At 36.4% G+C, this 25,400-nt stretch overlaps 1 protein-coding gene across 8 annotated transcripts in view; it reads left to right on the top strand.

Annotated features, from left to right (window-relative positions):
* lama2 (laminin, alpha 2) overlaps window positions 1–25,400 on the top strand; it is an 852,572-nt gene that overhangs the window by 612,494 nt on the left and 214,678 nt on the right. For 5 of the 8 annotated variants that reach the window (XM_039747473.1, XM_039747472.1, XM_039747478.1 and 2 more), the window contains 3 exons: window positions 8,597–8,721; window positions 8,851–8,937; window positions 13,682–13,875. In XM_039747473.1, the coding sequence (XP_039603407.1) occupies window positions 8,597–8,721; window positions 8,851–8,937; window positions 13,682–13,875 (406 nt within the window). The remainder of the gene's footprint in view (window positions 1–8,596; window positions 8,722–8,850; window positions 8,938–13,681; window positions 13,876–25,400) is intronic. The other 3 variants (XM_039747479.1, XM_039747477.1, XM_039747475.1) reach the window with 1 other exon arrangement.

Raw genomic sequence — 25,400 nt, 5'->3', positions numbered from 1 at the left:
GAAAGAAAGTTCACCTAATCATTGATAAAATAACCAGGTAGTTTGAGTACAAATTGCAAAATCTAAGCCCTAACTTGTAAGGGTGATGCATTTTGTTTCTCATCTAATTGCCTTTTATAGTACAGTAAGTCATTATTTCATTGTCTGCACTATAGGTATGGTTAACTAAATGATCAATTACTATATTGACGTATTTTTCATGGTGAACAGTTTTAGTATGCCAAATAAAATAAAAGATCGTTCTCCCTGTGTTTACCTGGGCATTCGTCCATGTCAAGTGGTTTTCCTCCCACTTCTCCAAATGATGCATGTTAGGTTAATTTAAAACTCTAAATTGGCCCTGTGATGAACTGGTGCTCTATTCAGGGCTGTTTCCTGCCTTATGCCCAGTGCTGCTGGGGTAGTCTTTAGCCCCCTACTCTCCAGGGGCCTCATTTATAAGGCTTGTGTACTAACGAAATGAAGCTTGAAATGTGCATAAGCTTTTTCCCACACAAACGTCAGCATTTATAAAAGAAAACTTGATGGGGACTGTGCCTTTATTCATTGCAGCACAGAGAAACTAGGAAATGGCAGCACCCATGATCAAGTAGGGAAATGCAAGCAAGCCAACTAAATGGTGATTTGCTCACATAATAATTCATATCACAGAGTTGTATCATAATGTGCATTCACGTGACTAACATATTAAACTCAAATGTAGTGAATATGATGCACAGACTGTGTTTTAGTCCCTTTGTAAAAGGATCAATATTGTATATTTGTGCTGAAGACCTTTTTTTTTTCATCAGTTTAGACTACTAGTTGTCACTCCTCAGCCAACAGGTCAGCAATATCTCAACAAAGATTCATTATGTCCTGCCTGCTGTTCTGGAAGCCTTTAACAGACTGACAAAGTGCGACATCAAGTTTTCATATGGCATGGGTGCATACACATCCACTCTATCTATACTAATAAAAGGCAAAGCCCTCACTGACTGACTCACTCACTCACTGACTCATCACTAATTCTCCAACTTCCCGTGTGGGTGGAAGGCTGAAATTTGGCATGCCCATTCCTTACAGTTTACTTACAAAAGTTGGGCAGGTTTCATTTCGAAATTCTACGCGTAATGGTCATAACTGGAACCTATTTTTCTCCATATAATGTATCGGAGTTGAGCTCAATGGCCTTGGGGGGCGGAGTTTCGTGTGACATCATCACGTCTCCCACGTAATCACGTGAACTGACTGTCAATGCATTACGTAGAAAACCAGGAAGAGCTCCAAAAAGCGCTGAAGAAAACATGCATTATACAATTGAGAAGGCAGCGAAACAATAAGAAGCAAGCGAGTGACACATACTGTACAAGCATATTCATGCCTGCAGCTACTTCGGAAACAAAGCATGGTGTAAACCTAAAGTTTAAATTAAGTTCATAGACAGGCTGTCGCTGGCGTTTGTCATGCCCACGGCTAATGCGGGATACAAGTTTAATGACAGGATGCAGGGTATAAACGACAGTTTTGATCACTTTGTAACTAAGTTAAAATTGCAGGTGAAAGACTGTGCTTATGCAAATTCCGAGAGACTGTGTTTGTGGGGGGATTGACAGTTAAGGCGGGTGGAGGAGTGGCGTCATCATCTCCCCTCCCATTCATATCATTTCGCTCAGAGCTGAGTTCCGCGGCTAACACCGTCTTCCGAAGCAACTTCGTCACACTGCCACCAAATACTCACAGAAAAGTTAATACACACGCTGTCTCTAGTGTTTCTCCACACTGAATCCTCCAGGCACTACTTACAAAAGGTTACATTGACAATCGTGTTACGTTATTTTTAAAATGTTTCCTTTTCTTAGCACAAGCACAGCTGAGAAGCTTTGATGCATGTGCTCCATAACGCGTTGCAAAAATAATGCATTTCATCAAACTTAGTCGCCAGAAATATCTTTGTTAGGAATGGAAGTTGAATTTAGTCTTTAAATTTCTATGGTAAAGAAAAAGTTATGCAATGATGACTAAATTTAACTATATAAAGTCAAAACTTGATTATATAAAGTCACTGTTGGAATAAATAAAGTCAAAACTTGAATATATAAAGTCAGCGTCGGTATATATAAAGTCAAAACTTGAATATATAAAGTCAGCGTCGGAATATACAAAGTCAGCGCTGGAATATCCATCCATTTCCCAACCCGTTGAATCCGACCACAGGGGCACGGGGGTCTGCTGGAGCAAATCCCAGCCAACACTGCGCGCAAGGCAGGAACCAATCCTGGGCAGGGCACATGCATCATTTTCTAAACATTAACCGAACAGTGTTTTTTGAATTTATTTTTCTGAATACGTTTTTGTTAACTTTGTTCAGTTCAGAGTCATTTCAATCAATATATTTTGACTTTGACTTTATATAATCAGGAATGACTTTATAAATTCCGATGCTGACTTTATATATTCAGGTTTTGACTTTATATATTCCAGCACTGACTTTATATATTCAAGTTTTGACTTTATATATTCAGAAATGACTTTATATATTCTAATTGACTTTATATATTCTATATTATATACTGTATTCAGAAAATGTATTTGCCTGTTTGGCACCCCATAGTATATGTGTGTGTGTATATTTGTACACATGTATGTGTGTATATATATATATATATATATATATATATATATATATATATATATATATATATATATATATATATATATATATATATATATATATGCCAGCAACACTCAAGACAATGACAAAACAATTACATTGTCAATCATGTTACGTTATTATTAAAATGTTTTCTTTTACTTCTTTTACTTCTACCGCTGCCAAGTGCGGGTATTTTACTATACATATACCTAGATATATATATAGATAGATATAGATATATATATAGATATACATATATATATATCTATATATATATATTATAATTGTATAATAGTTGTCAGGGTTGTCGCCCATACAATAATTCAAAAGGGGACAAGCCCCTAGAGGCCTGGGGCACTTCCCGGTAAGCAAAAAGCACGAGCGGTAGGAGCTGGTCCCAATTCCTGCCATCGGCGTTGACTACCTTGCGGAGCATCTGTTTAAGCGTCTGATTAAAACGCTCCACCAGCCCGTCTGTTTGAGGGTGGTAGACAAACGTCTTCAGGTGCTTTATTCGCAGTAATCTGCGCAAGATTCAGATCACATGGCATGAGAGCAGCAGCAATCCAGCAGCTGATAGAGCAAAGAGGAGGTAAAAAAATAAAAACCTGTATTTGTTTCCCATTGTATAACTGTTTGAGAGGGGATTTCGGAGGAACGACCTTGTCTCCTTGGGGTGTGTTTAGCCCCCATCTTCACAACGCAAGCAGCAGAGACGCAAAGTGTCTGGCAAGCAAAGCGAGCAGGGGGGAACCCCCTAGTATAACATAACATGTTTCCAACAAAAAGGCAATTTGCAGCAGTGTCCAATTTTAATCAGAGCACTTTTATGCTCTCATATTGCAATAGGGTCAGGTTTCAGGTTTATTTATTTGTCATATATAGGTTAACATAGGGTCAACATTACAATGAAATGTGTATGATGAGAAAAACAAGTCACTCAGCCTAGTTCCAATAAAGCTAAAAATAATTTAAAAATGTACAAGTTAAAAATAGACTAGCGATATAAAATAAAATGTGTACGTTTTAAAAGAAGTTATAGAGCAATATGAGTTGAATGAGCAGTGAGTAGTGATTTCCGGCTGCTGGCAGAGCAGCTCCCATACCAGACGGTAATGCAGCCCGTCAGCAGACTCTCGACCACACTCCTATAAAAGTTTGAGGTGATGTTGGCATTCATGCCAAACTTCCTTAGCCTCCTCAGGAAGTAGAGCCGCTGGCGAGCTTTCCTGACCACCGTGTCTATGTGAAGGGTCCACGAGAGATCCTCGGTGATGTTTACTCCGAGGAACTTGAAGCTGTTAACCTTTTCAACTTCTATGCCGCTGATGTAGATGGCCTGGTGTTCCACGCCTTGCTGTTTCCGATAGTCCACGATCATCTCCTTGGTTTTGCTGACATTAAGAGACAAGTTGTTATCCAGGCACCAATTACTCAGTGCCAACACTTCCTCTCTGTAGGCCGTCTCATCATTGTCAGTGATAAGGCCTATGTTGATTGTGTCGTCTGCAAACTTGATGATGGTGTTTGTGCCATGTTTTGCAACACAGTCGTGGATGAACAAGTAATACAAGAGGGGGCTAAGCACACAGCCCTGCGGTGCTCCTATGTTTAAAATGAGTGATGAGGATATGTGTTTGGTGATTCTCACCACTTGAGGCCTGTTTGTGAAGAAAGAGAAAATCCATCTGCAGATGGTCGTCCCCGAACCCAAAATCATCAAACTTCAAGACAAGTTTTGAGGGGATGATGGTGTTGAATGCAGAGCTGTAATCTATGAACAGCATTCTTACATATGTATTTCCTCTTTTCAGGTGGGTGAGGGCAGTGTTTATTGTTAGCGCAATGGCATCCTCTGTAGATCTGTTTGCTCTAGCAAATTGGAGAGGATCCAGTGTGTCGGGGAGGGAGGAGCAGATGTGACCTTTGACCAGTCGCTCGAAGCACTTCTTAATGACTGATGTCAGTGCAACCGGGTGATAGTCATTCAGACAGGAGACCACTGGTTTCTTTGGGACAGGAATGATGGTGGATGCATGAAGGAAGTAGGGACCACCGACTGCCTCAGAGAGAGATTGAAGATGTTGGTGAACACACCTGCTAGCTGGTCAGCACACGCCCTGAGGGCACGGTCTGGGATGCCATCTGGTCACGGAGCTTTGCGAGGATTGACCTTTTTGAAGGACCTTCTCACATCAGACATTTCAAGGATCAGAGTGACAGACTCACTGCCTCCTTGAGGATATAGCACCTGTTCTTTGTCGGCTGCATCAAAACGAGCATAACAGGTGTTGAGCTCGTCTGCAAGAGATGGAGTGGGCTGAACACTGACTGTGTTTTTCTTTTTATAGTCAGTGATGCAGCACAGTCCATTCCACAGGTGCTTGGTGTCAGAGCTGTGGTAGCTTGACTCCACTTTGTCCCAGTAGTCCTGTTTGGCCTTCTTGATGGACTTCCGGAGGTTGTATCTGGCTGCTTTGTATGCATCAGAGTCCCCTGAGCCAAAGGCAAAGGTCCGCGCCTTGAGCTTAGCCCGAATCTCCCCATTTACCCAGTGTTTCTGGTTAGGATAAATGCAAACGGTGGTTTTAGTGACAACATCATCAATGCACTTGCTGATATATCCTGTGACAGAGTCTGTGAATTAATTGATGTTGCCATCAGCTGTATCCTCAAACATCTGCCAATCATTTGTTTCAAAGCAGTCCTGTAAGACTCCCTCAGCCGCATTGTCCCATTTGTAGATGTCCCTGTAAACCGTTTTTTCCTGTTTAAGTCTTTGTTTATATGCGGGTAGCAGCAATATAGAGCAATGGTCTGCTTTTCCAAAAACTGGTCAGGGGAGGGGTGTGTAGGAGTCCTTGAATAAGGTGTAGCAATGATCCAGTGTCTGATCACCTCTTGTGGGGAGAGAGATGTGCTTATAGTATTTAGGGAGAACTTTCTTCATGTTTGCTCTGTTAAAGTGTCCCAACACAATAAATGCTGCTTCTGGGTTAGCGTTCTTTAGTCCACTGATAACATCATACAGTTCATCCATAGCTGAAGCTTTATTAGCTTGTGGGGGGATGTAAACAACTGAAAGGAGAACTGAACTGAACTCCCTCAGGAGGTAAAAGGGTCTAACTTTAATGGTCAGTAGCTCGAGAACTGGTAAGCAGTGCGTTTTTAAGACACACATCCGTAGCCCATGAACAGTTAACCATAAAGCACAGTCCCCCTCTCCTTGACTTGCCTGAGTCCTTCGTTCTGTCTCCCCAATAAACTGTGAACCCGTGTGGTGTGACTGCACAGTCGGGTACGCGGGGCTTCAACCACATCTCTGTGAATGCCAAAACGCAGCAGTTCATAATGTCTTTTTGGTGCTTTATCTGTGCGCACAGCTCGTCTAATTTGTTGTCCAGAGACTGAACGTTAGCGAGCAGGATGCTGGGCAGAAGAGGCTTTTTGTTTCTCTGTCGGGTTCGGCACAGAACTCCGACGTGTTTCCCCCTCTTTGCTTTCCTTTGGCGTCATGCGAGTAAACAAAAGATTCCAGGCAGTACAGTGTCTGCGATATCTAAAACTGTTGTAAAATTCGAATTGGCTGATAAACGTAATTCCAGAAGTGTATACACACACATTTCCAGTGACTAACAATCCATTCTGTCATCAGAGAGTGGACCTTTTTTATTTATTTATGTATATTTTTGTATTTTCAGGTATGGTGCAGCTGGAGCTCACAGCATTTATAGCAGCAGTGACTTGTTGCCATTTCATATATTTGCTACTCTTACTGACCCCCACCTTTAGTACACCAAATAAAGGTTCTTAGAATGTCTCTAACGTAGAGGCAAGAATTTCTGTCTCGCACTACTGGATGTGTCCTATGGGAAAGTTCTCTATCAGAAATGAGGGTCTGCAGCATTGTAATTGCATATGTATGAAACTGATTAGTATAAACCATATATGGCTGTTTCAGGGTGGCATTTTTTCCATCACAGTTAACTGTTTTGTTAGTCTAGAGCCTAATTGGACAGGGTTTATAGCCCTCAGGTGCTGCAAATAATGATGATGCAGTCACCTGAGGGAAATAAAAGAAATATTTCAGGTCTCAGTTCTTAAATGTGACATTACCTTTGGCCCCCTCTATTTTGAGTAAAGTCCACAGTATTTAAAATTCTATGGCTTGGTTTAGAGAATTTGTTTTTTGATTTTTGATTGGGTATGGGCTAACAAAAGAGTGACTTGTCTGAGTTTATTTTTAATTTTTTTGGATTTTAGGTAATTATTTGTTCTTTTCTTGTCTTAAAGATTTTTGCTTTGGAATGATTTTATGGTTGTTTTTAATTAGGGTTTTCCTCAAGTTTACTGTCTTCTTAGGCCATGGTCTTCCTTTTGAAGTTATTATTATACCTTCCTAATTTTTGTTTCTTGTTTTGTTCTCATGATTTGTATTGTACCAATTTTTTTTTTTTTTTTACATTTTAATTTTAATATTTAATTATTGAATGATAAAGAGAAATTTAGTCTAGTTGTTGGTTGTGTTCTGTGATTTTTTTAGATTGTTTTGTTTCCCATGTGTCTACTTTCTCATATGTTATTTTACAGTATCAATATTTTTAGCTACTGTATATTATACATATTTATTGCTAAAATGTGTTTTGTTTTCTATATGATTTCCTTACTCCAACTGTATATTTATGCAGAAGAATTCTTTCTCTCTCTAGTGAGTCCCACCTCCTCCTACTACTACTACAGCCTTATTGCTGTTTCCGTTTTTATGTAGTGTTCTGTAGCTCTTGGAATGTTTTTTGATGTTGTTTAAAAGAACAAAAAACCAACATTACAAACATGTCCTGTATGTTAGTAATCATTATAACATTATACTTTTCAATGTTAAGATATATTTTATCAGAATCTCTTTATTAGGTGCAAGAAGGTCAGTCATCCAAACATATTGTGTTTGTGGAGGGCAGGCTTCATGATCTGACTAGTGTCATCACCCGTCACAATCAATGAAACCTCCAGAAACCAAATAACAAGAATATATAGAAACATGAATGGAATGAAAAAATATAAATGTCACTGATCAAATGTTAGTGATGAAAATATCATGCTCACAAATAACTTGAATTTTCAGACTTGTTTAGATTTGAAAGAGATTTATAGCCATCAATTTTGTGAAAATCTATTAGTAAATTTGGATAGTAGAGCTTTTGTAACTCATACTTTTTAAGACACACTGTAAATCCTCACATTCTCTGCCTGCTAATTATGGTGAGACTAATTAAATCCATAACTAATTTCTTTTATAAGTATAATAAAAAGTATAGGTATTTGTCAGTTAATTTTCTATAGTTTCAAATATAAATTATACACATATTTGGTTAATGTACAACTGACATTGTCAGTTAAAGGTCCTCATAGATGTTAAACCTCTGTGTAACAAAAGCCTTATACTCCCTGGACATGTATTTGAAGACAGATAATTCAGCTACTCAGGAAACATTTCACTGAAGAGTGCCGTCCTGAAGTTAGTATGACAGTGGAGTCTGTGATGATGTTGCTTTCCCAGGGCACTCTGAGAATTCAAATTCCCATGATATTGAGGGCTTATGTAGCCAAAATAGTGAAATATTACAGAGATGCTTAACAGATGGACAAGAATAACATTATAATGATTTTGAAACCATGGCCAAGAATTAAGTTAAAATAATGAGCTTCGGTTTTATTTTAATTTCAAACACCAATAGGTCATTCAAAAGTAAATAGTATATAAAGTTGCAGCTAACAAGAATCATGTTGAGAAGAGGACAAAAGACAGAGCTGAGAGATTTTACATTATTCTTCTTACATTTCTGTTGGGTGTGACAATAAATTTTCATGTAGTTGTTAGTGTTTCTTTTTACATTAACCTAATTACATGAAATGTATAAATGTCCATTTTTCTTATGCCATGTGTTAAATGTCTCTCTTTAGAACTGCCTCCACAACACAGTAGGAGACCGGTGTGAACTGTGTGCTCCAGGTTTCTATGGAGCAGTGAGGGGAGCCCCCAATGACTGTAAGCCTTGTGCCTGTCCACTTCCAACTCCCAGCAACAAGTATGTTTTACAAATGAGCATTCTAAAGAATCTATTTTCTGGCTGGAATTCAGCCACATGAGATTGAGTTGCTCACCTGTTTGTGTTTAAAAATGTTAGGATTTTTACTTTTTTTATTTACTGTTACAGTTTTAGTCCAAGCTGTGTCATGGAAGGCTTCTCTGATTTCCGTTGTACTGCCTGCCCTCCAGGCTATGAAGGACAGTATTGTGAAAGGTATGATTTTTGTGATAATCTAGAGTTATCATGGAATTGCTGTATAAATCTTTTTCTGTCACTTATAAAATATTATATTAAGGAAAAGCTACATTGCATAACAGAATAAAATAAAATGGTTTAACCAATTATCCCAGGTCTGCAAAAGTAAACTCACAAAAAACTGTTTTAATTGTGAATTATTTGCATTCATGAACACAGTATAAAACATATAAATAGAATGTTTCCAGCACATTACATTTAAGTACAAAATTGAAAAGTGATTTAAATCAAAAAGTTACACAATTTATTCATGTATGTTGTTCTGAATTAATTCAACATGAAAAGATTTAGTTTATGTAAAGAAGATACCAATACATACTCATTGACTTGAATATAACTTTTTATCACTTCTTAGTTTTTTGTTGGACAAAACTGTGTGAATTTCCCCTTGGGGATTAATAAAGTATCTATCTATCTATCTATCTATCTATCTATCTATCTATCTATCTATCTATCTATCTATCTATCTATCTATCTATCTATCTATCTATCTATCTTTCCTTCCTTCCTTCCTTCCTTCATTCGGTGGCACTTTATTTCTTCTGTTTTTTTCTGGTGCATCCCTGTGAATCATCCAGCAGTAGTCTGCCATTATACTAACATCCCATTGTACCCAGTATCTTCCTTCTGTGTCTTTAATATCCTGATGGAATCTTTCACCCTACTCTTCACTAACAGCTCAAAGGTTTTCAGGGAAAAATTCCAAATACCATTCCAAAAAAGTTGTTTCAATCTAATTCCTTAAACTTAAAAAACACATTTTTCTATATTTCTTTATAATTCAGAATTTTATTGTTACCTACAAACTCAGAAATTACTTCTTTGAATGATTCTGAAGGCTCTTATTGCAGTTTGTTTGTCGCACCTTTAAATGTTTGCATCAGAAATCAGTTTTCTAATATCGGGTTCACAAAAGTCAGTGTATCCTCAGACAAAAGTGTAAATTTTCGGCACAAATACTGAAAAAGGTCCTATCTTTTGATGGATTTTGGCAAATTATTTCATTTAACCAAGCTTAATAAGAAGCAGTGGTAGCAACACCTGATCTGGATCCACCAGCCTTGGTCCGATGATGTTTTTAGCACCAAGTTGTAACATGGTATTCCATTTGAACCCAATTTCAATTCTTAGCTTTGCTGCCAGTAGGATGTGACAGCTGACCCAGTAAGATACACAGAACTTTCAGGTCCCCACATTTAAACCAACAGTCTTCATTGTTGTTAATTACTGTTAAAAAAAACTGTTTTGCTTTAAACATAGATTGTAACATTATAACTTTTTACATTCAAATGATTAAAATAAAAGATCGATATTAATTATAGTGTGAAAACTGTAGATAAAGTATAATTAACAGCTAAAAAAATTGTTTTATGGTGTTAAATGTTGGACTTTTTAACTTGGTGTCCAAAAATCTATAAAAATCACATGAAATAATTAAAACATTATTTCAGTGTATGTCTGTTATGTTTGGACTTCTTTTACCTTTATAGTGTTGCAGTAAGCCAGAGCTTATAATGACAGCAACAAACGCTCCATGATCAATGCATAATGTATACTCACACACTCGCTCACATAACAATGGTATAATTAAGAGTTACCAGGTTACTTAACATACACATTTTGGGAGAGTGGATAGAAAGCAGAATACCTAAAGACTGTTCTTGTAAATTTTAGTGAGAATGTGTAAAGTCATCACAAATGGCATCTTAGGTGAGATTCATCCTGGAATCCAACAGCTAGTATGTGGGAATAAAAATTTCTAAATTGTGCCATAAGCGTCAGAATGAAATCAGCAACAAAAATAATATTAAATTGTCAACAGCATATAAAATTTTGAATATTTTGAGCTGAATATTTTGAATTGTAAATATTTATGGGATCCATTTTAACATTTATCAGTAAAGAAAGTTCAGCTGCATGTCCTGTAATTAAACTTATTTTTACAATATTAATTATACACAGAGAAAAATTATAACTGGTTATGAAATTCAAATAACCTATAGATTGCTGTAAAGCCATGCGATCAGCTTGGTAGAATACAAATGCAAAATTTTTTGGAAGATAAGACCGCAGTGGTTCTACTTGAAGAAACTGCCTGCACAGAGTCATAATTAGCAGAATTAGATTGTGCAAAGCGTGTCCTTGGTGCCGCCTTTTTAAAGCATTCCTGATCACTTAGCACTACGGCTTGAAAGTATGACTTACTTATTAAGAAGGTAGCATTAACTTGCTGGACCCGAAGGAGGCATGCAGCCAAGCTTCTCTGCATCTTTGTGATACGCTTCACTTTTATATCTTTAATGCAGTATCAGTAACCATGTTAGAATCCTTAATTTCTTTTTTGAAACTAAGATTGTCTACAGACCTTAAACCATTCTTCTTGCTGTTGGAGAAATAAGACTATTGCATGGGCATTCAAAAAAGGGAAATATGAGTATCTTCAACCTGAATGCTTATTCAGAGTGGAGACAAGCGACTTTGAATAAATATTGTAAAAAAATTATGTCTGAACAACACAGAAGCATAACTAGCATAGAATAAATAAGAGCCATCTGTAGTGCTGGCAGTACGGACAGTGGAGGTTAATTGCTTCTTGTCACATACAAGCAAGTGCTGTGATAAATTTGGACATTCTAGTGATGAGAAACAATTTTGGGTATAATATAATGAAAAACCTGTTGAGTTTGAAGTCCTCTCAAATCCCTGGCAATTTACTGATCAATCAAATTTTCTTACTTTTTCTAAGTTTTTTGTGTGTATTTGGTTGTCGATTCAAATTTACTGTTTACTTGTGTTGCATTATAAATCACTTAATTCTGTAGAGCAGTGTGAAAATATTAAATGTAGTGATAAATATCATTGAACCCCACTTTAACTCATGTGGCATGATAAGCCAACTAGAAAAATGTATCTATTGTACTGCCGTGACTACATTAATAAAAAAAAAAAAAAAACAACAACTCCTTTTTCCAGATTTTAAAATGTGTCCTTTAACAAAAACATCTTTTAAAGGTAAAACCAGAACCAAGGTCTTTGAAAAGAAATTCTGCATGATTGTTGTATTTATGTGTTCACTTGGATGGACTAACTCTCATTGGGGTATATTCATAGAGTGATTCCATTGCTTCAAGGATATGCGCCAGCACTACAAAGCACTTGACTATATAGATGGTTGTGAAATGTGCTTGAAAAATACTGTCAGTAAGCATTATATAGTATAGGGTGGAATCTTGAATTATTTTCTTTTCAAAAATGTTTGCCTTTGGCTTGTTAAATTATAGGTTGATGTACTGGTATCAAGTAAGCCATAATGACCTACTGCTTGTTCTATACATTATTACTGCCATAATTATAGTATAGTTTGTACCCTTGTACCCCACGTTGATTCTATGTATAAGGCAGGGGTGTCCAATCCCATCCCTGCGGGGCTAGCATTGCTGCAGATTTTCCTTTCTACCACTTTCTTCATCAGTGACCAATTTCTGCTGTTAATTGACTTCTTTTCTCCTCCTTTTAATTGCCATGCTTTTTAAGAATCTGTCTTCTGAGTTGCTTTTGTTTCCCTAAAATGGCGTGGAAACAAAAATGAATTGTAAAATGAAATGATGACCAAGTCTGGGCCTCAAACTCCTACCAGTTTCTTAATTAGTAGCCAATTTTTGTTAATTAAACCCATTATTTAACTCCATGGCTTATTGGCACTCTTGTTCTGTCACAACAGACATTTCCAAAATGGCTGATTTTTCTTTTTTCCAAGATCACCAAACAAAATGTTTTGTGCACCTGATCAGATCAGCTTTACTAGGAACTTCACCTTTCTTTATTTTCTTATATTTTATGATGGACATGTGTTAGCAGGTTATGTGTTGGTTCATTTTGTGTTTTATTATTGTTTTTATGCTAATTAAGGAAAAACGAAACAATTGAGATGCCTTAAAGTTAAATAGCAAGTCAATTACAATTTAGGGAAAAAAAAGTTAATTAACAGCAAGAACTCGTCACTAATTAAGAAAATGGTTAGAATGAAAACCTGCAGCCATAGTAAGGCTCCAGGCTTGGATCTGGACCTCCCAGTATATAGTTTCTGACTAGCTGTCTATTAAGGGACATTTTGCAGCTAATAAGGAGTTCCAATGGCCCAATTGAAAGCTTTGCCTTTTGTTAGAACTTTGTGGCTGGGTGCAAGAATGACTGGTTATAATGCAGCAAGGATATTATGGGGTGCCAAAGATAACCTGAAACAAACAAAAATAATACTTGAAGTTGTGCATCCCTTCAGTGGCGATCTCAGAAATAAATAAGGGTTGCAGACACTCTAGCGTATTGCTCTGGCCAGTAATGATGCTTCCTTCCAGGACACCTGGGATTTTATGGTGGCTGGACAGGGTTAAATAACTTCACCAGGCAGCTTGTCTGCACTGCAAGAAAAGAAAGAGATGACAATGTTAGCAGCAGCACCCCCTCTTGCCTCAGATGGTTATTACATATCTCAACTGAGCCTGTGAGGAGGTCATCCGAAATGCATACATGACAACTTATAAGTGAATCTGTTTGAGGAAGGTGGCCTGAAATCTGTTACTTAAGGGAGAACATATGTCCTATGGATTATGTTAAGATCTGAGCCTAATGTAACATTAAAATTATTATGCCTATTTGTACTAAATCAATCAGTATAGAGTTTTCATTTCTTTTCTGGTTGTAGGTGCTCTCCTGGATTTCATGGTGATCCAACGATTCTTGGTGGTTCATGTCAGGAATGTAAGTGTAGTCTAACAGGTTCCTTGCCTGTGCCTTGTGACCAGCTTACTGGACAATGTACATGTAGACCTGGAGCAACAGGACCAACCTGTGATCTGTGCATGGAAAGGCATGTGTGTGAATCTCAACAAATCATATGTACGTATACTAACAATAATAAATGGTTTTATTGTTTTGTAAATGTATGGACATTAACATTTATCATGTGGTCATTGAAAAGTAAAGTTCTTGAATTTTCTATCATTGTTGCAACATATTACAGGTTGATAACATTTGCAGACTGCAGAATTTGGTGAGCTAGCAAATACTCTATAGGTGGTTGTGAGATAAATTCAGGTTTATATATATGTAAGTGAAGGTCTTTGATACGGTTTGCATATTTGTAGCTAGACATCCACAAAGGGAGACGATGAGGCACGTGTCTTAAAATAGTTTTTTATTCCTAAGCTGCCAGGAGTCATCATCAGAGGATTATCTGAATCCCACTTTATCACTCCACCCTCCTTTTACACCCACCTACCCCCATTCCTCATTTGTTATAAATTGCCTTACATTCCTGTATGTCTAATCGTTTTCCTCTGATTAAAACTCCTGGAAGGGGTTGCAAACTAAGGAATAAAAAACTTTTAAGAGATTCATCTTCTCCCTTTGTTGATTTCTTTATGTAACATATGCTGGTTAATGCTGCATAAAGTTCTAAACCTGCTTAATGCAATTCAGGGTAGGCATGGCTGGAGTCTGTTCTGGTAGCAATAGGCACAGATAAGAATCTTTCCCTGGAATGAATATATAAGATAAGCTAACATGCATGTTTTTGGGATTTTGGAAGAAAACAGGAGTACTCAGAGATTAATAAATGGGTTATGTTTCCACACTAAGGACAACCAGACTCAGAGTGCAAAATATTCTAATATAGCCTGAGGAGTAAACATAGTATCTGTGAGTATTTGGGTGCTATGTGGAAATCAACACCAGATATTATTGTGAGAAATGTGGTATACATGAAGAAGCTCCACACAGACATGAAAATCATATACAAGATTCAAATTCAGGTCCCTGAACGTTTGAGGCAGCACTAATACCTATCACACCATCATGCCACACACATCTTCCATGGAAGAAATAAAATATGTTGTATAATATTGATTACAAGCCATGGTAACAATGACAGGTAATAGGATCATTTTAAAAATATTTGCTATGTCTTGCTCTTCATGTACTTTCAGCACCTTTTCTGTGTATTTGCTTGTTTGAACATCTATTAACCAGCTCTTCGTCTCTAGTGCATGTTCCCGTAAAGCCTGATTCTCAGACTCTGTTATTATTTTTGTGGCACCCATCTCACCTCTTCTCCAGTTTTATACTTGCTGTCTTTGAAGGTGACTCTCTCAGCATCCTTCATATGCCTTTACTCCTCCTCATGTGTCTCACACTTGCAGTTCCTCTAATCACACCAAAGCCAAATTAACCAATCACGTTGCTCAGAGGGACTATACACACAGACCTTAGTGTTTTATTGTTTAGTAGATAAGGTTGTTGTGTGCAGGTTTGTCTCTTTAATATAATATAAATATAATATAAAAGATATAAATCAGTTTAAAAATATAAATGGGTGCTAATTGAGTGATTCCAGGGCTATAGGATTTAATTTTTTAAATAAGACTGAAGGAATTAAGTTGTTCCTTTGTAAGTAAGTAGAGATTTAATGGGAATATGACAGAAATCAGTTTAATGGTCAAGCAAAAAAATACAGTAGATGTCAGCAATTGCTTTAAAAGAAGAATCTTGAAAATAAAATCCAAATGCAGGTTAAAACATATTTTGTTTTCATGTGTGGAATAATTTACCTGACAGTAAAGTTGAAAGCAGTACCTTGGGGAACTTAAAGTCTCAATTAGACATTAATTTTAACATGTTAGAAGAGCAGAAATTATTATATGTTTTTGTTCATATGTCTCATTTATCTTACATCCAATCATTATGCTAATTGAAAATATTTCTTTCATCTAGTGACAATGCAGCAATAAGCTACTGATGTCTTTCTTCCATGTGCTACATTATACTTTTGGTTCTGTAGATCCATTTAAAAGATACATTCCAAACTAAGTGACTTTAGTATAAAACATTATTGGCTAGAGTGTCAGTACAAATTCACATTGAAAATAAAGGAATTACTGTAATGTACCTTATATTAATTTTCTAAACAAAGAACATTAAATGAGACGTAAGCTAATTCTCCTACTAAGAACAACACCTTGACTTTAGACAATCTTCTGTACTTGAAGCAGAACATTCTTTAAAATAATCTTCCATTTTAAAATGCCGTTAGTATACATGATTTGTACTCCAACAAAGTAATGTTGTGGCAATTCGTTATTCAGTGTTGATTTAAAGCACCAGAAATAGACCTGAAAATGAAATGTTTAAGATTTATTTCTGTTTAATATATGTATATTCATATACATAAAATTCTTCACACTAATTTTTCCATTTAGGAAAATAATTAGCATTGTACTAAAAACAAATTTCACGATGTGATGATTTAAAGCTAATAAGGTTTCCACTGTTTGTTACATTTCAAGAATTGTGTTGGTCCTTTAATTTGTTTAAATTCTGTTGTATATGGTGAGTCCTTTCAGTCTGTATACAGACTATGCCAGACATTCTCTGATATCCTAGGGAACTGAACTTGGGAATTTTCTGGGTCACAAGAGCACTAGTAAAACTCTCAGGAATTTACTTCCTTTGCATATGATATCTTTGAATAAAGTCATACATTGTCTTGTTCAAGTATGGGAAATGCCACAAAATTCTTACATACTGTAAGATGCAATGACATTAATTGGAGTGAAACAGTCATTACACTCAAACAATGACATGTATAAATAAATATGGAGGAACAATTTAATCAGAGGGACAAGTAAAAGGCTTGCATAACCACTCAGGACTAGCATTTGGCAACAGTAATATCTCACGTGTTTCAGGTAAGAATGTACTGCCCAACAGGGAGAAAGAGAAGACAATCATTATGGTTTTGACTTGCATCTTTTAAAAGAATGCTAGGAGCTAAGGAATGTAGTTAGTGTAGGAACTTGCTTTAATAGTGACCAATGATGGAGCTTAAAAGCAGCTCTCAATTAGAAGTCTGCTAAATTTATACTTTGGCAAAAAATCCTGTCAAGGAGATGGAGAGGCTAGAGAGTAGGTCAAGGAAGTGTGAATGATGGTACTCTGGGAAGATGGGAAAGTGGAGAAGCCTGTCCGCCAGATCATCAGGGTACAACAACTGTACAGAGAGGCCCAGTAAGATAGTAAGCTTAATTTATTGTGTTTATTACCTTATTACTTTGTTATGATTATTCCCCTTAGGGTTTTGATCGATATACTTTTTTTACACTTTTTATGTATCCGTTTATATTATACTTATCTCTGTCAGAATGAATCAGCCATGTTCTGTTATTAGTTTGACATCATATTTATGTGCAGCTACGTATAATTCCATTTAATTTTTTCTTTAACTTAATCTTCATAGCACTAAGATAAAAAAAATCAATGTAAGGTTATCCTGGTTGCTTAGTAATTTCAGTGTTTTATTTTTTTATTACTGTATACATTCATTTTCAAAGGGTAGCCTGTCATAAATCCTCAACCTATTCTTTAGTTTAAACAATCCTTCCTCAACTAAAGGCTATGTCACATTAGGCAACTTTTACGGAGATTTTCAGTCATGGCCTTCATTTACATAACCTAGAGAGTCTGATACAGTTGGCAGTGTGTTCCTGTGAAGACAATGGTCTAATGTGACATACCCAACAACTGACTCCAGATAGGCTATGACTCGTTCTGATAAAAGCAAACATGTTTAATTGCATCAATATACACTGTGTATATACTGCTATCTCTTGTTCTGTTTTTCAATGGGGGACTGCTGTGGTAACTCAATTTTGCCTATCACATGAGAGGAATCGGTGCCACTATCCAGATCTTCAGGGAGCCCAAAACCTTTTAAATTGCAAATGTCATGAGGATTAAACTTAAACTCCGGATGTTGGTCAGAAATGCTCAGACCCCCCCTCCCAACTTTAAATTGAAATAAGCAGGTCCATAATGTATGAATGAACACAACTGTTAAACATTAAGAATGGAGATCAAGGCTGAGATTTGCGTGAGAGTGAAAAAGAAAAGAGATACAGCATCCAAGACTTAGTTCCATATTTTATAAGCTCTTTGCCTCCTCCAGTTTTGATTTGTTTCAATAAGATGTTGTTTGTCTTTCTTAAGTAAATATGTAAAGTGTAATAAAACAACAAAGACAGAAAAAAGGTTTGAGGTACCCAGAGGTTAAATCAAACACAAAAAGATACAATAGACCATTAAGATCAGTCACAATGGTCAAATATTGAATCATGGAGGTAAAAGTGGAGAAAGAGTCCAAAAATTGTCCTTTTCCACTCAGCAATGATATTTCCTATTTTCTAAACCATTATTTGCTTTCTGCTAACACATGTCTGACAATATATGTATTTCCACTTTCAGATAATATTGCACATTCATAAGCCATCAAGAAATGCGCCGTAGGATTCTTCATGTGAACAAAAGTGCACACAATAATGGGCCCAACTTTAGTTACTCTATTAAGGACAAAAGAAGACACAATATGAGTCTTTGGATTGAGAGAGCGCAAGTGCATTTGAGTAAAAAGTGAAAACAGAGGTTCAGTAGAGCAGTGGTTCTCAACGTTCAGTCCTCGGGGCCTATTTCTTCTCTTAATTAAGAAAGCCATTACAGTTTCTATGTTTATTACATCCCTCCAGAAGTTACAAGCTCTTTGTGCTTATTTTTACTAATTGAGTTGAGACTAAATGGAACATAAAATTGCCGCCACAGAGAAGATTGAGGACTGAACATTGAGAACCACTGAAGTAGATTATAAGTTGTGGGCAAAACCAAAACACGTGGCCAAGGGAGGCTGATGCTTGGTTGCATCTCTCACAAGTTGCTTCTAAGCCCTGGTAGATATTAAAGCATGTGAAGATTAGCATGATGTATGATTTTGAATGGCATTAATCCATCTTTAGCACAGACTGAAGAAGAGTATTTTTTCAGTGAGTGGCTTTCTACTCATTGTCCATAAATATGGTAGAAATAGTTTTGGCAGTGTTTTACAAAGTCTTTTAACCATTGCCCTTAGTCATTTAATACATTCTGATCTGCAGTGATGAATGTGATCAGAAAATGTTAAGAGAAGCAGCAAGAAAAAAAAAGAGTTGACTTTCATGTGAAAATGCTGTGTAATCAGGTGTGCAAATGGATGTGTTCTGTGCATTCTCTAATTACACTGAACACAATAATCTTGCCACCAGACTCAACTGCTACAAATTTTGCTGCAGTGAAATATTTTTGACCAAAGCCTGGGGTGATATAACAATCACATTTTATTTTTGCCAAAAGCTGTTCAGAGCATACTTTATAGTACATAAATATGAAGCGTTTTCTCCCACAAAGAACAGTGAACATATGGAGTCAGTTACCTTGTAAAGAGGTGTAAAGTAGCACTCTGGGGACCTTTAAACCTCGATATTGAGTTAGATGCACTAAGTTAGGGAAATTGTGGCTTTGTGAATAGGCATTTAACTCTAAACTTCTTTTTTTGGCCTGTTCCCTAGAATTTGAACGAGATACACAGGAGTTAGCTGTTTTTTTTTTTGACAACTGTCTTAAATATTTAATTTTCTCTACTGTTATTTAAAACAACTCAGCCATTTATTTGAAGATTTAAATCCATCTGTGCCTAAGGTGACTTTAGACATCTTCACTTCTGTTCTAAGCAGATGCCTTGATTAAGGCATAATATGTCTCTGCCTGTTTTACACCAGCGACAGACAGCCGTCTGAGATCACGCCATCTTGTCATGCCTGGCCTTAGGCAGTCTCAAACATTGTGTGCAAACTGCTTGACTCAGATTTCAGAAGGTTTTGGATTTTTAATCTGTTTATATTGGCTTTCTACAGTACTTAGTTTGTTTCTTATTAGTCTACAAATTGTGAAGTTGTAAGATTTTTGGATCCTTTTTAAAAATAAGGGAAATTTGTTATCCTAATGATACAATAATATTGTTTTAAAATATTTTATAGTTCACTTCAGTTATGAACTTTATTGCTATATGTTACTTCCTTTCCACTTAGCTAAGGTTAAAAATGAAATCATATCCTAATAGGCAGAAATATGTCTTTAATTGAATTAATTCATTTTCTTTATTGTGGACAGGTGTTTCAAGTATTACAACAATCCACTCAGCACTACTTGTAAAACTCACTTATGGTACATTTAAGGCACCTCACCTAAACTTACTCCTGTGTGACATGAGTCCATACTATTTGTTTGATATAAGTGTGTCACCCAGTAACTGAGATCAGACAGTTCCATATTTACGACAGTGTCTGAATATACGCAAACATCTAGTTACAATTCTTGGGGCTAAATAAATGTACATTGCCTTGAAGTGCATGTAGACTATTTCACAATTAAACATTACAAAACACTATACAGATAACTGGTAAAAATTTCCATGTTAATCTACCCTGGGCAAAAAATCATCATGCAATGCATTAAATTCATCTTTTTATTATTTTACAGTTATTACAGTTTTTTTTTTCTTTTGCTCATGGAACTTCATTGAAGCACATGCAGGGATGTGTTTTGACAATAAAGTTTAAAAGAGGCAAAGCATCCTGAGGAACTGGCGAACACTGCAGTAAAATGTTACATGATTATGGATAAGCTTACTTGTATTTCTGCTTTCTCTGATGTAAATGAGTTTGTAGCATACTGGCGGGTATCATTTTAATATGACAATGATTGGAAACTTTTTCTTTACTCTAATACTGGGGAAACCAAAATTCTCAATTTAAATGTGAACAGAGCATTTAATATAGTAATTTCTGTAGCAGTGATAATATGTGTAATGGGCTGTGTATTGGAATGCATTTTATTATTTACTGTATGTGTCAAAAATAATCATTGCTTTTACTTTGCCGCAGGAGGTTCTCCACAATTGTTATCATTGCAACAGAGATTTCTTTAATTATAAATGGTGTTCAAAAATTAAAAGATAAAGATATATTGAAATTAAAAATATTCACTTCTCTGCATTACAGGTTTCCTTCCTCACTTCTAATGAGCACACCAGCAGAGGGTAAATATTGTAGGTTGGGGATAAAAAGGTGTAAATGAGAATCCGCTCTCATTAGCTCTGGACTGAAGGAATTATAACCTGACTACTACTGAAGAAATTAAGCATTTGGCAACAAAGTAAAGATTTAAAAAGTCTTTAGATAGGTATAGTAAATAAAACATAGCCAAGCTGAAAAGCATTTTTGAACACATTTTATATACCTGTTCTATTACAGGTTATAAATTGTCAGGCCAAAAAAAGAACATGAAAGGTGAAATCTTTAACTAACAAACCAGCAAGAGGCTTGCCCAGATTGACTCACAGTAAATTTGAATAAAAGTGTGCTTTTTCCAGTGAACTGTCTAGCACACAATGCTAGACTAGACATCCATCAATTTATTTTTTATCAGAACAGTTTAAATATCAAAGGGTAAACATCACAAGTAAATATACAAATCATTTTCAACAGAATTTTGTTATCAGCATGGAAAAAAAAACTCAAACAAGATGTGAACAGATGGTCTACCCTCCATCTCACATTAGCAGGGAGAATCAATACTGTCAAAATGAACATCCTTCCCAAGATTCTTTTTCTGTTTCAGAGCATCCCTATATACATTAACATGACTCTACAAGAACCTAGAGTAGAAGGGGCTATGGCACTACCTTTCAGTTTTATTACTGGGTAACAAATATACAAGCTGAAAAGACCTGGACATTGACACAGATAGATAAATATACACAAGCCTGGTCTGCAATAGAAATAAAATCTTGCAATACTTCTTTATATTCTCTGCTGTGTGCCCCAGTAAATACAAATTATTGTCAACTAGCAAAATACCCATGCTTCGCAGTGGAAAAGTAGTGTGTTAAAGAAGTTATGAAAAAGAAAAGGAAACATTTTAAAAAAAACGTAACATGATTGTCAAAGTAATTGTTTTATGTATTTGGCGGCAGCGTCACAAAGTTGTTTTCGGTAGCTGCATCAGAAAATGTACCACGACGTCTGACACGCCTCCTTTTTACTGTTTTCTCACAGCTTGGATTGCTTCTGTCATAATGGGTTTGAGTCTACATTATATATATATATACATACATACATATATACATATATATACACATACATATCTTCATATCTATATACATATATACATATCCACATATACACACATATATATATACATACCTATCTACATCATATATACACACACACATACATACACACACACACACATATATATAATTTGTGTGTGTGTATGTATGTATGTGTGTGTGTGTATATATATACAGTACAATGTAGATAGGTGTGTGTGTGTATATATATATACACATACACTTACATACAAACATACACACAGGTATATATATGTGTATATATATGTATGTGTCTATATGTGTGTGTATAGCTTTGGTCACTGAGTACAAGGGAAAAATGATAAAATGTAGTCTATAAGTTATTAAACAGTAAAACGTTAACGTTTTAAGAAGTACAGGTACATTGAGCACTACTGGAGTGGTTGTGGGTAAACTACATTTTAAAGACTGTGTAACACAACAGGTAAGTAGTACTAACAGCAGCTAAAATGTATATGGATCATCTCTCGGTAGTTGATCCCTTTTGAAAGGTGCTACACAACAGCTGTGGTATAGAAATTACATTTTCTATGTGAACGTTCAAATTTCTTCCTCTTGTAATGTGCCTTACCAGCATTTAAAGAAAATTAGTTTTGTGTCCTCTGCAGTGTTAAGAGAGAAAGGCGTTGGTTTGGGATAAAAGGAAAAAAGGTGTAAAGAAAGGAAACTTGCCTTTTTCTTTTATATAGTATAGAGAGATGTGTTCACTGAAGATATGAGCGCCTTTTGGGGACAGTCGCGGTGGGTCTTGTGTAGACTGGTGAGACACCCTGCTATTAATCAGCTGTGATGGCACTGTCAGTCCTACACTCCTGTGCGTGTCTTCATAATCCAAGCTGACGATCTCATAATCGTATTTGTGCAAAAGAAAGTGCGAATCGCCTTAATATTATTTTGCCGCGGTGTAGAAAAGGGGTCCCGTGTTTGCACTTGTCTGGGCTATAGCTCAGGGGGAGGATGAAAAAAATTGAAAGTGCTCACTTTGACTTAAGTAAAACATTTTAATAATAACTTAACATGATTGACATTGTCATGAGTGTTGCTGTCATATATATGCCTGCCTGAATAAGTCACCCTCGCTTTGCTCTTACTTTTTTACCGTTCATTTAATCATGGCTAGTGGCGGAAAAATTATAAAATGGAAGGAGGATTACACCGAGTATGGCTTTACCAAAACAATTATTGATGGCGAATCGATTATTCATAAAGCTTGAATTGGTGATCTGTTTTTCTGTGTTAACTTCATATTTTTTCATACTTCTTCTCAAAGCAAGGGGTTGCGAGGGTAAAATGAATCGGGAAGCGCTGATCAATGTAATCGGTGTACCAGGAAATCATGCATTGACAAAAGTTCCCCTTTGCTTGTAATGCAAAGTTTGATGAAATGCATTATTTTTTAACGCGTTACGGAGCACATGCATCAAAGCTTCTCAGCTGTGCTTGTGCTAAGAAAAGGAAAAATTTTTAAAATAACGTAACACGATTGTCAATGTAACCTTTTGCAAGTAGTGCCTGGAGGATTCAGTGTGGAGAAACACTAGAGACAGCGTGTGTATTAACTTGTGGATTTTTCTGTGAGTATTTGGTGGCAGTGTGACGAAGTTGCTTCGGAAGACGTTGTTAGCCGCGGAACTCAGCTCTGAGCGAAATTATATGAATGGGAGGGGAGATGATGATGTCACTCCTCCCCCTGCCTTAACTGTCAATCCCCCCACAAACACAGTCTCTCGGAATTTGCATAAGCACAGTCTTTCACCTGCAATTTTAACTTAGTTACAAAGTGATCAAAACTGTCGTTTATACCCTGCATCCTGTCATTAAACTTGTATCCCGCATTAGCCGTGGGCATGACAAACGCCAGCGGCAGGCTGTCTATGAACTTAATTTAAACTTTAGGTTTACACCATGCTTTGTTTCCGAAGTAGCTGCAGGCATGAATATGCTTGTACAGTATGTGTCACTCGCTTGCTTCTTATTGTTTCGCTGCCTTCTCAATTGTATAATGCATGTTTTCTTCAGCGCTTTTTGGAGCTCTTCCTGGTTTTCTACGTAATGCATTGACAGTCAGTTCACGTGATTACGTGGGAGACGTGATGATGTCACACGAAATTCCGCCCCCAAGGCCATCAAGCTCAACTCCGTTACATTATATGGAGAAAAATAGGTTCCAGTTATGACCATTACGCGTAGAATTTCGAAATGAAACCTGCCCAACTTTTGTAAGTAAGCTGTAAGGAATGAGCCTGCCAAATTTCAGCCTTCCACCCACACGGGAAGTTGGAGAATTAGTGATGAGTCAGTGAGTCAGTCAGTCAGGGCTTTGCCTTTTATTAGTATAGATATACCAATAATCCAATTGTCCATTAATCACTGACTATGGAGTCAATGTAGGAAGCACTTCAAGGCAGAGAAGCCTTTATCTGTTACACCCATAAATGCAATCACCTTTTTCTACCCTCTGAAACCTAAACAGTATTTAATCTTTGAAAAATATTTTGGAGTAAAACACGGTGAATTGTATATAGATAGTGACTTTGCATCTTATGAACAATTACGTTTCAGATTTAACTTCACATGAACACAATTTTTCCACTACTTTCAAATCAGAAACTTTGCTAAAATGAACCTACCCACACCTCCAACAATTTGTATTCCAGAAGAAATACTGATCAATATTGAAGAAATAACATCTCAATAATATATAAATCATATTTATGTCTCCTCCTTTCAAAGATCCTAGGGTACAATTAGGAAAAGATCTTTCACTTGATATCTCAGAAAATGATTGGAAGGCAGCCATGCATAGAATACACTCTGGCTCCATATGCACAACACATTCATTCATTCAACTTAAAATCTTTCATCAAACACATATATCTTAAATTGTCCACAATGTCCCCAATGTTTCCAGGCCAAGATCCATTATGTGAATGTTGCAATCTAGCTCCAGCCTCACTGGGTCACATGTTTTGAGCGTGCACCAAATTACATAATTCTGGTTAAAAATCTTTGAATGCCTTTCAGACAGCCTTGGTGTCACAATCACTCCTAATCCATTAATAGTTGTGTTTGGTGTACTCCCAGATGGGCCTAAAGTGGAGAAGGACAAAATGAATGTAATTGCCTTTACCCCACTACGAGCACATAGACATATCCTGATTAACTGGAAGAATATTAGCCTACCTGTTATAAGTCAGTGAGTAACTGATGTTTCTATATTATGTGAAATTCTTGCATAGAGGATCTGTTCAAAACTTTTTTAAAATATGGCAAGATCTAATTTTTAAAAATACAATAAGAATTTATATCAGGGAAAAGGATATTCTCCCTTCTTTGTTGCTTTTACATAATTGCA

Source organism: Polypterus senegalus, chromosome 3, assembly GCF_016835505.1.
Source record: "Polypterus senegalus isolate Bchr_013 chromosome 3, ASM1683550v1, whole genome shotgun sequence".
Classification (NCBI taxonomy): domain Eukaryota; kingdom Metazoa; phylum Chordata; class Cladistia; order Polypteriformes; family Polypteridae; genus Polypterus; species Polypterus senegalus.
Note: the sequence above shows the minus strand (reverse complement) of the source record. Positions and strands in the feature narration are given on the sequence as shown.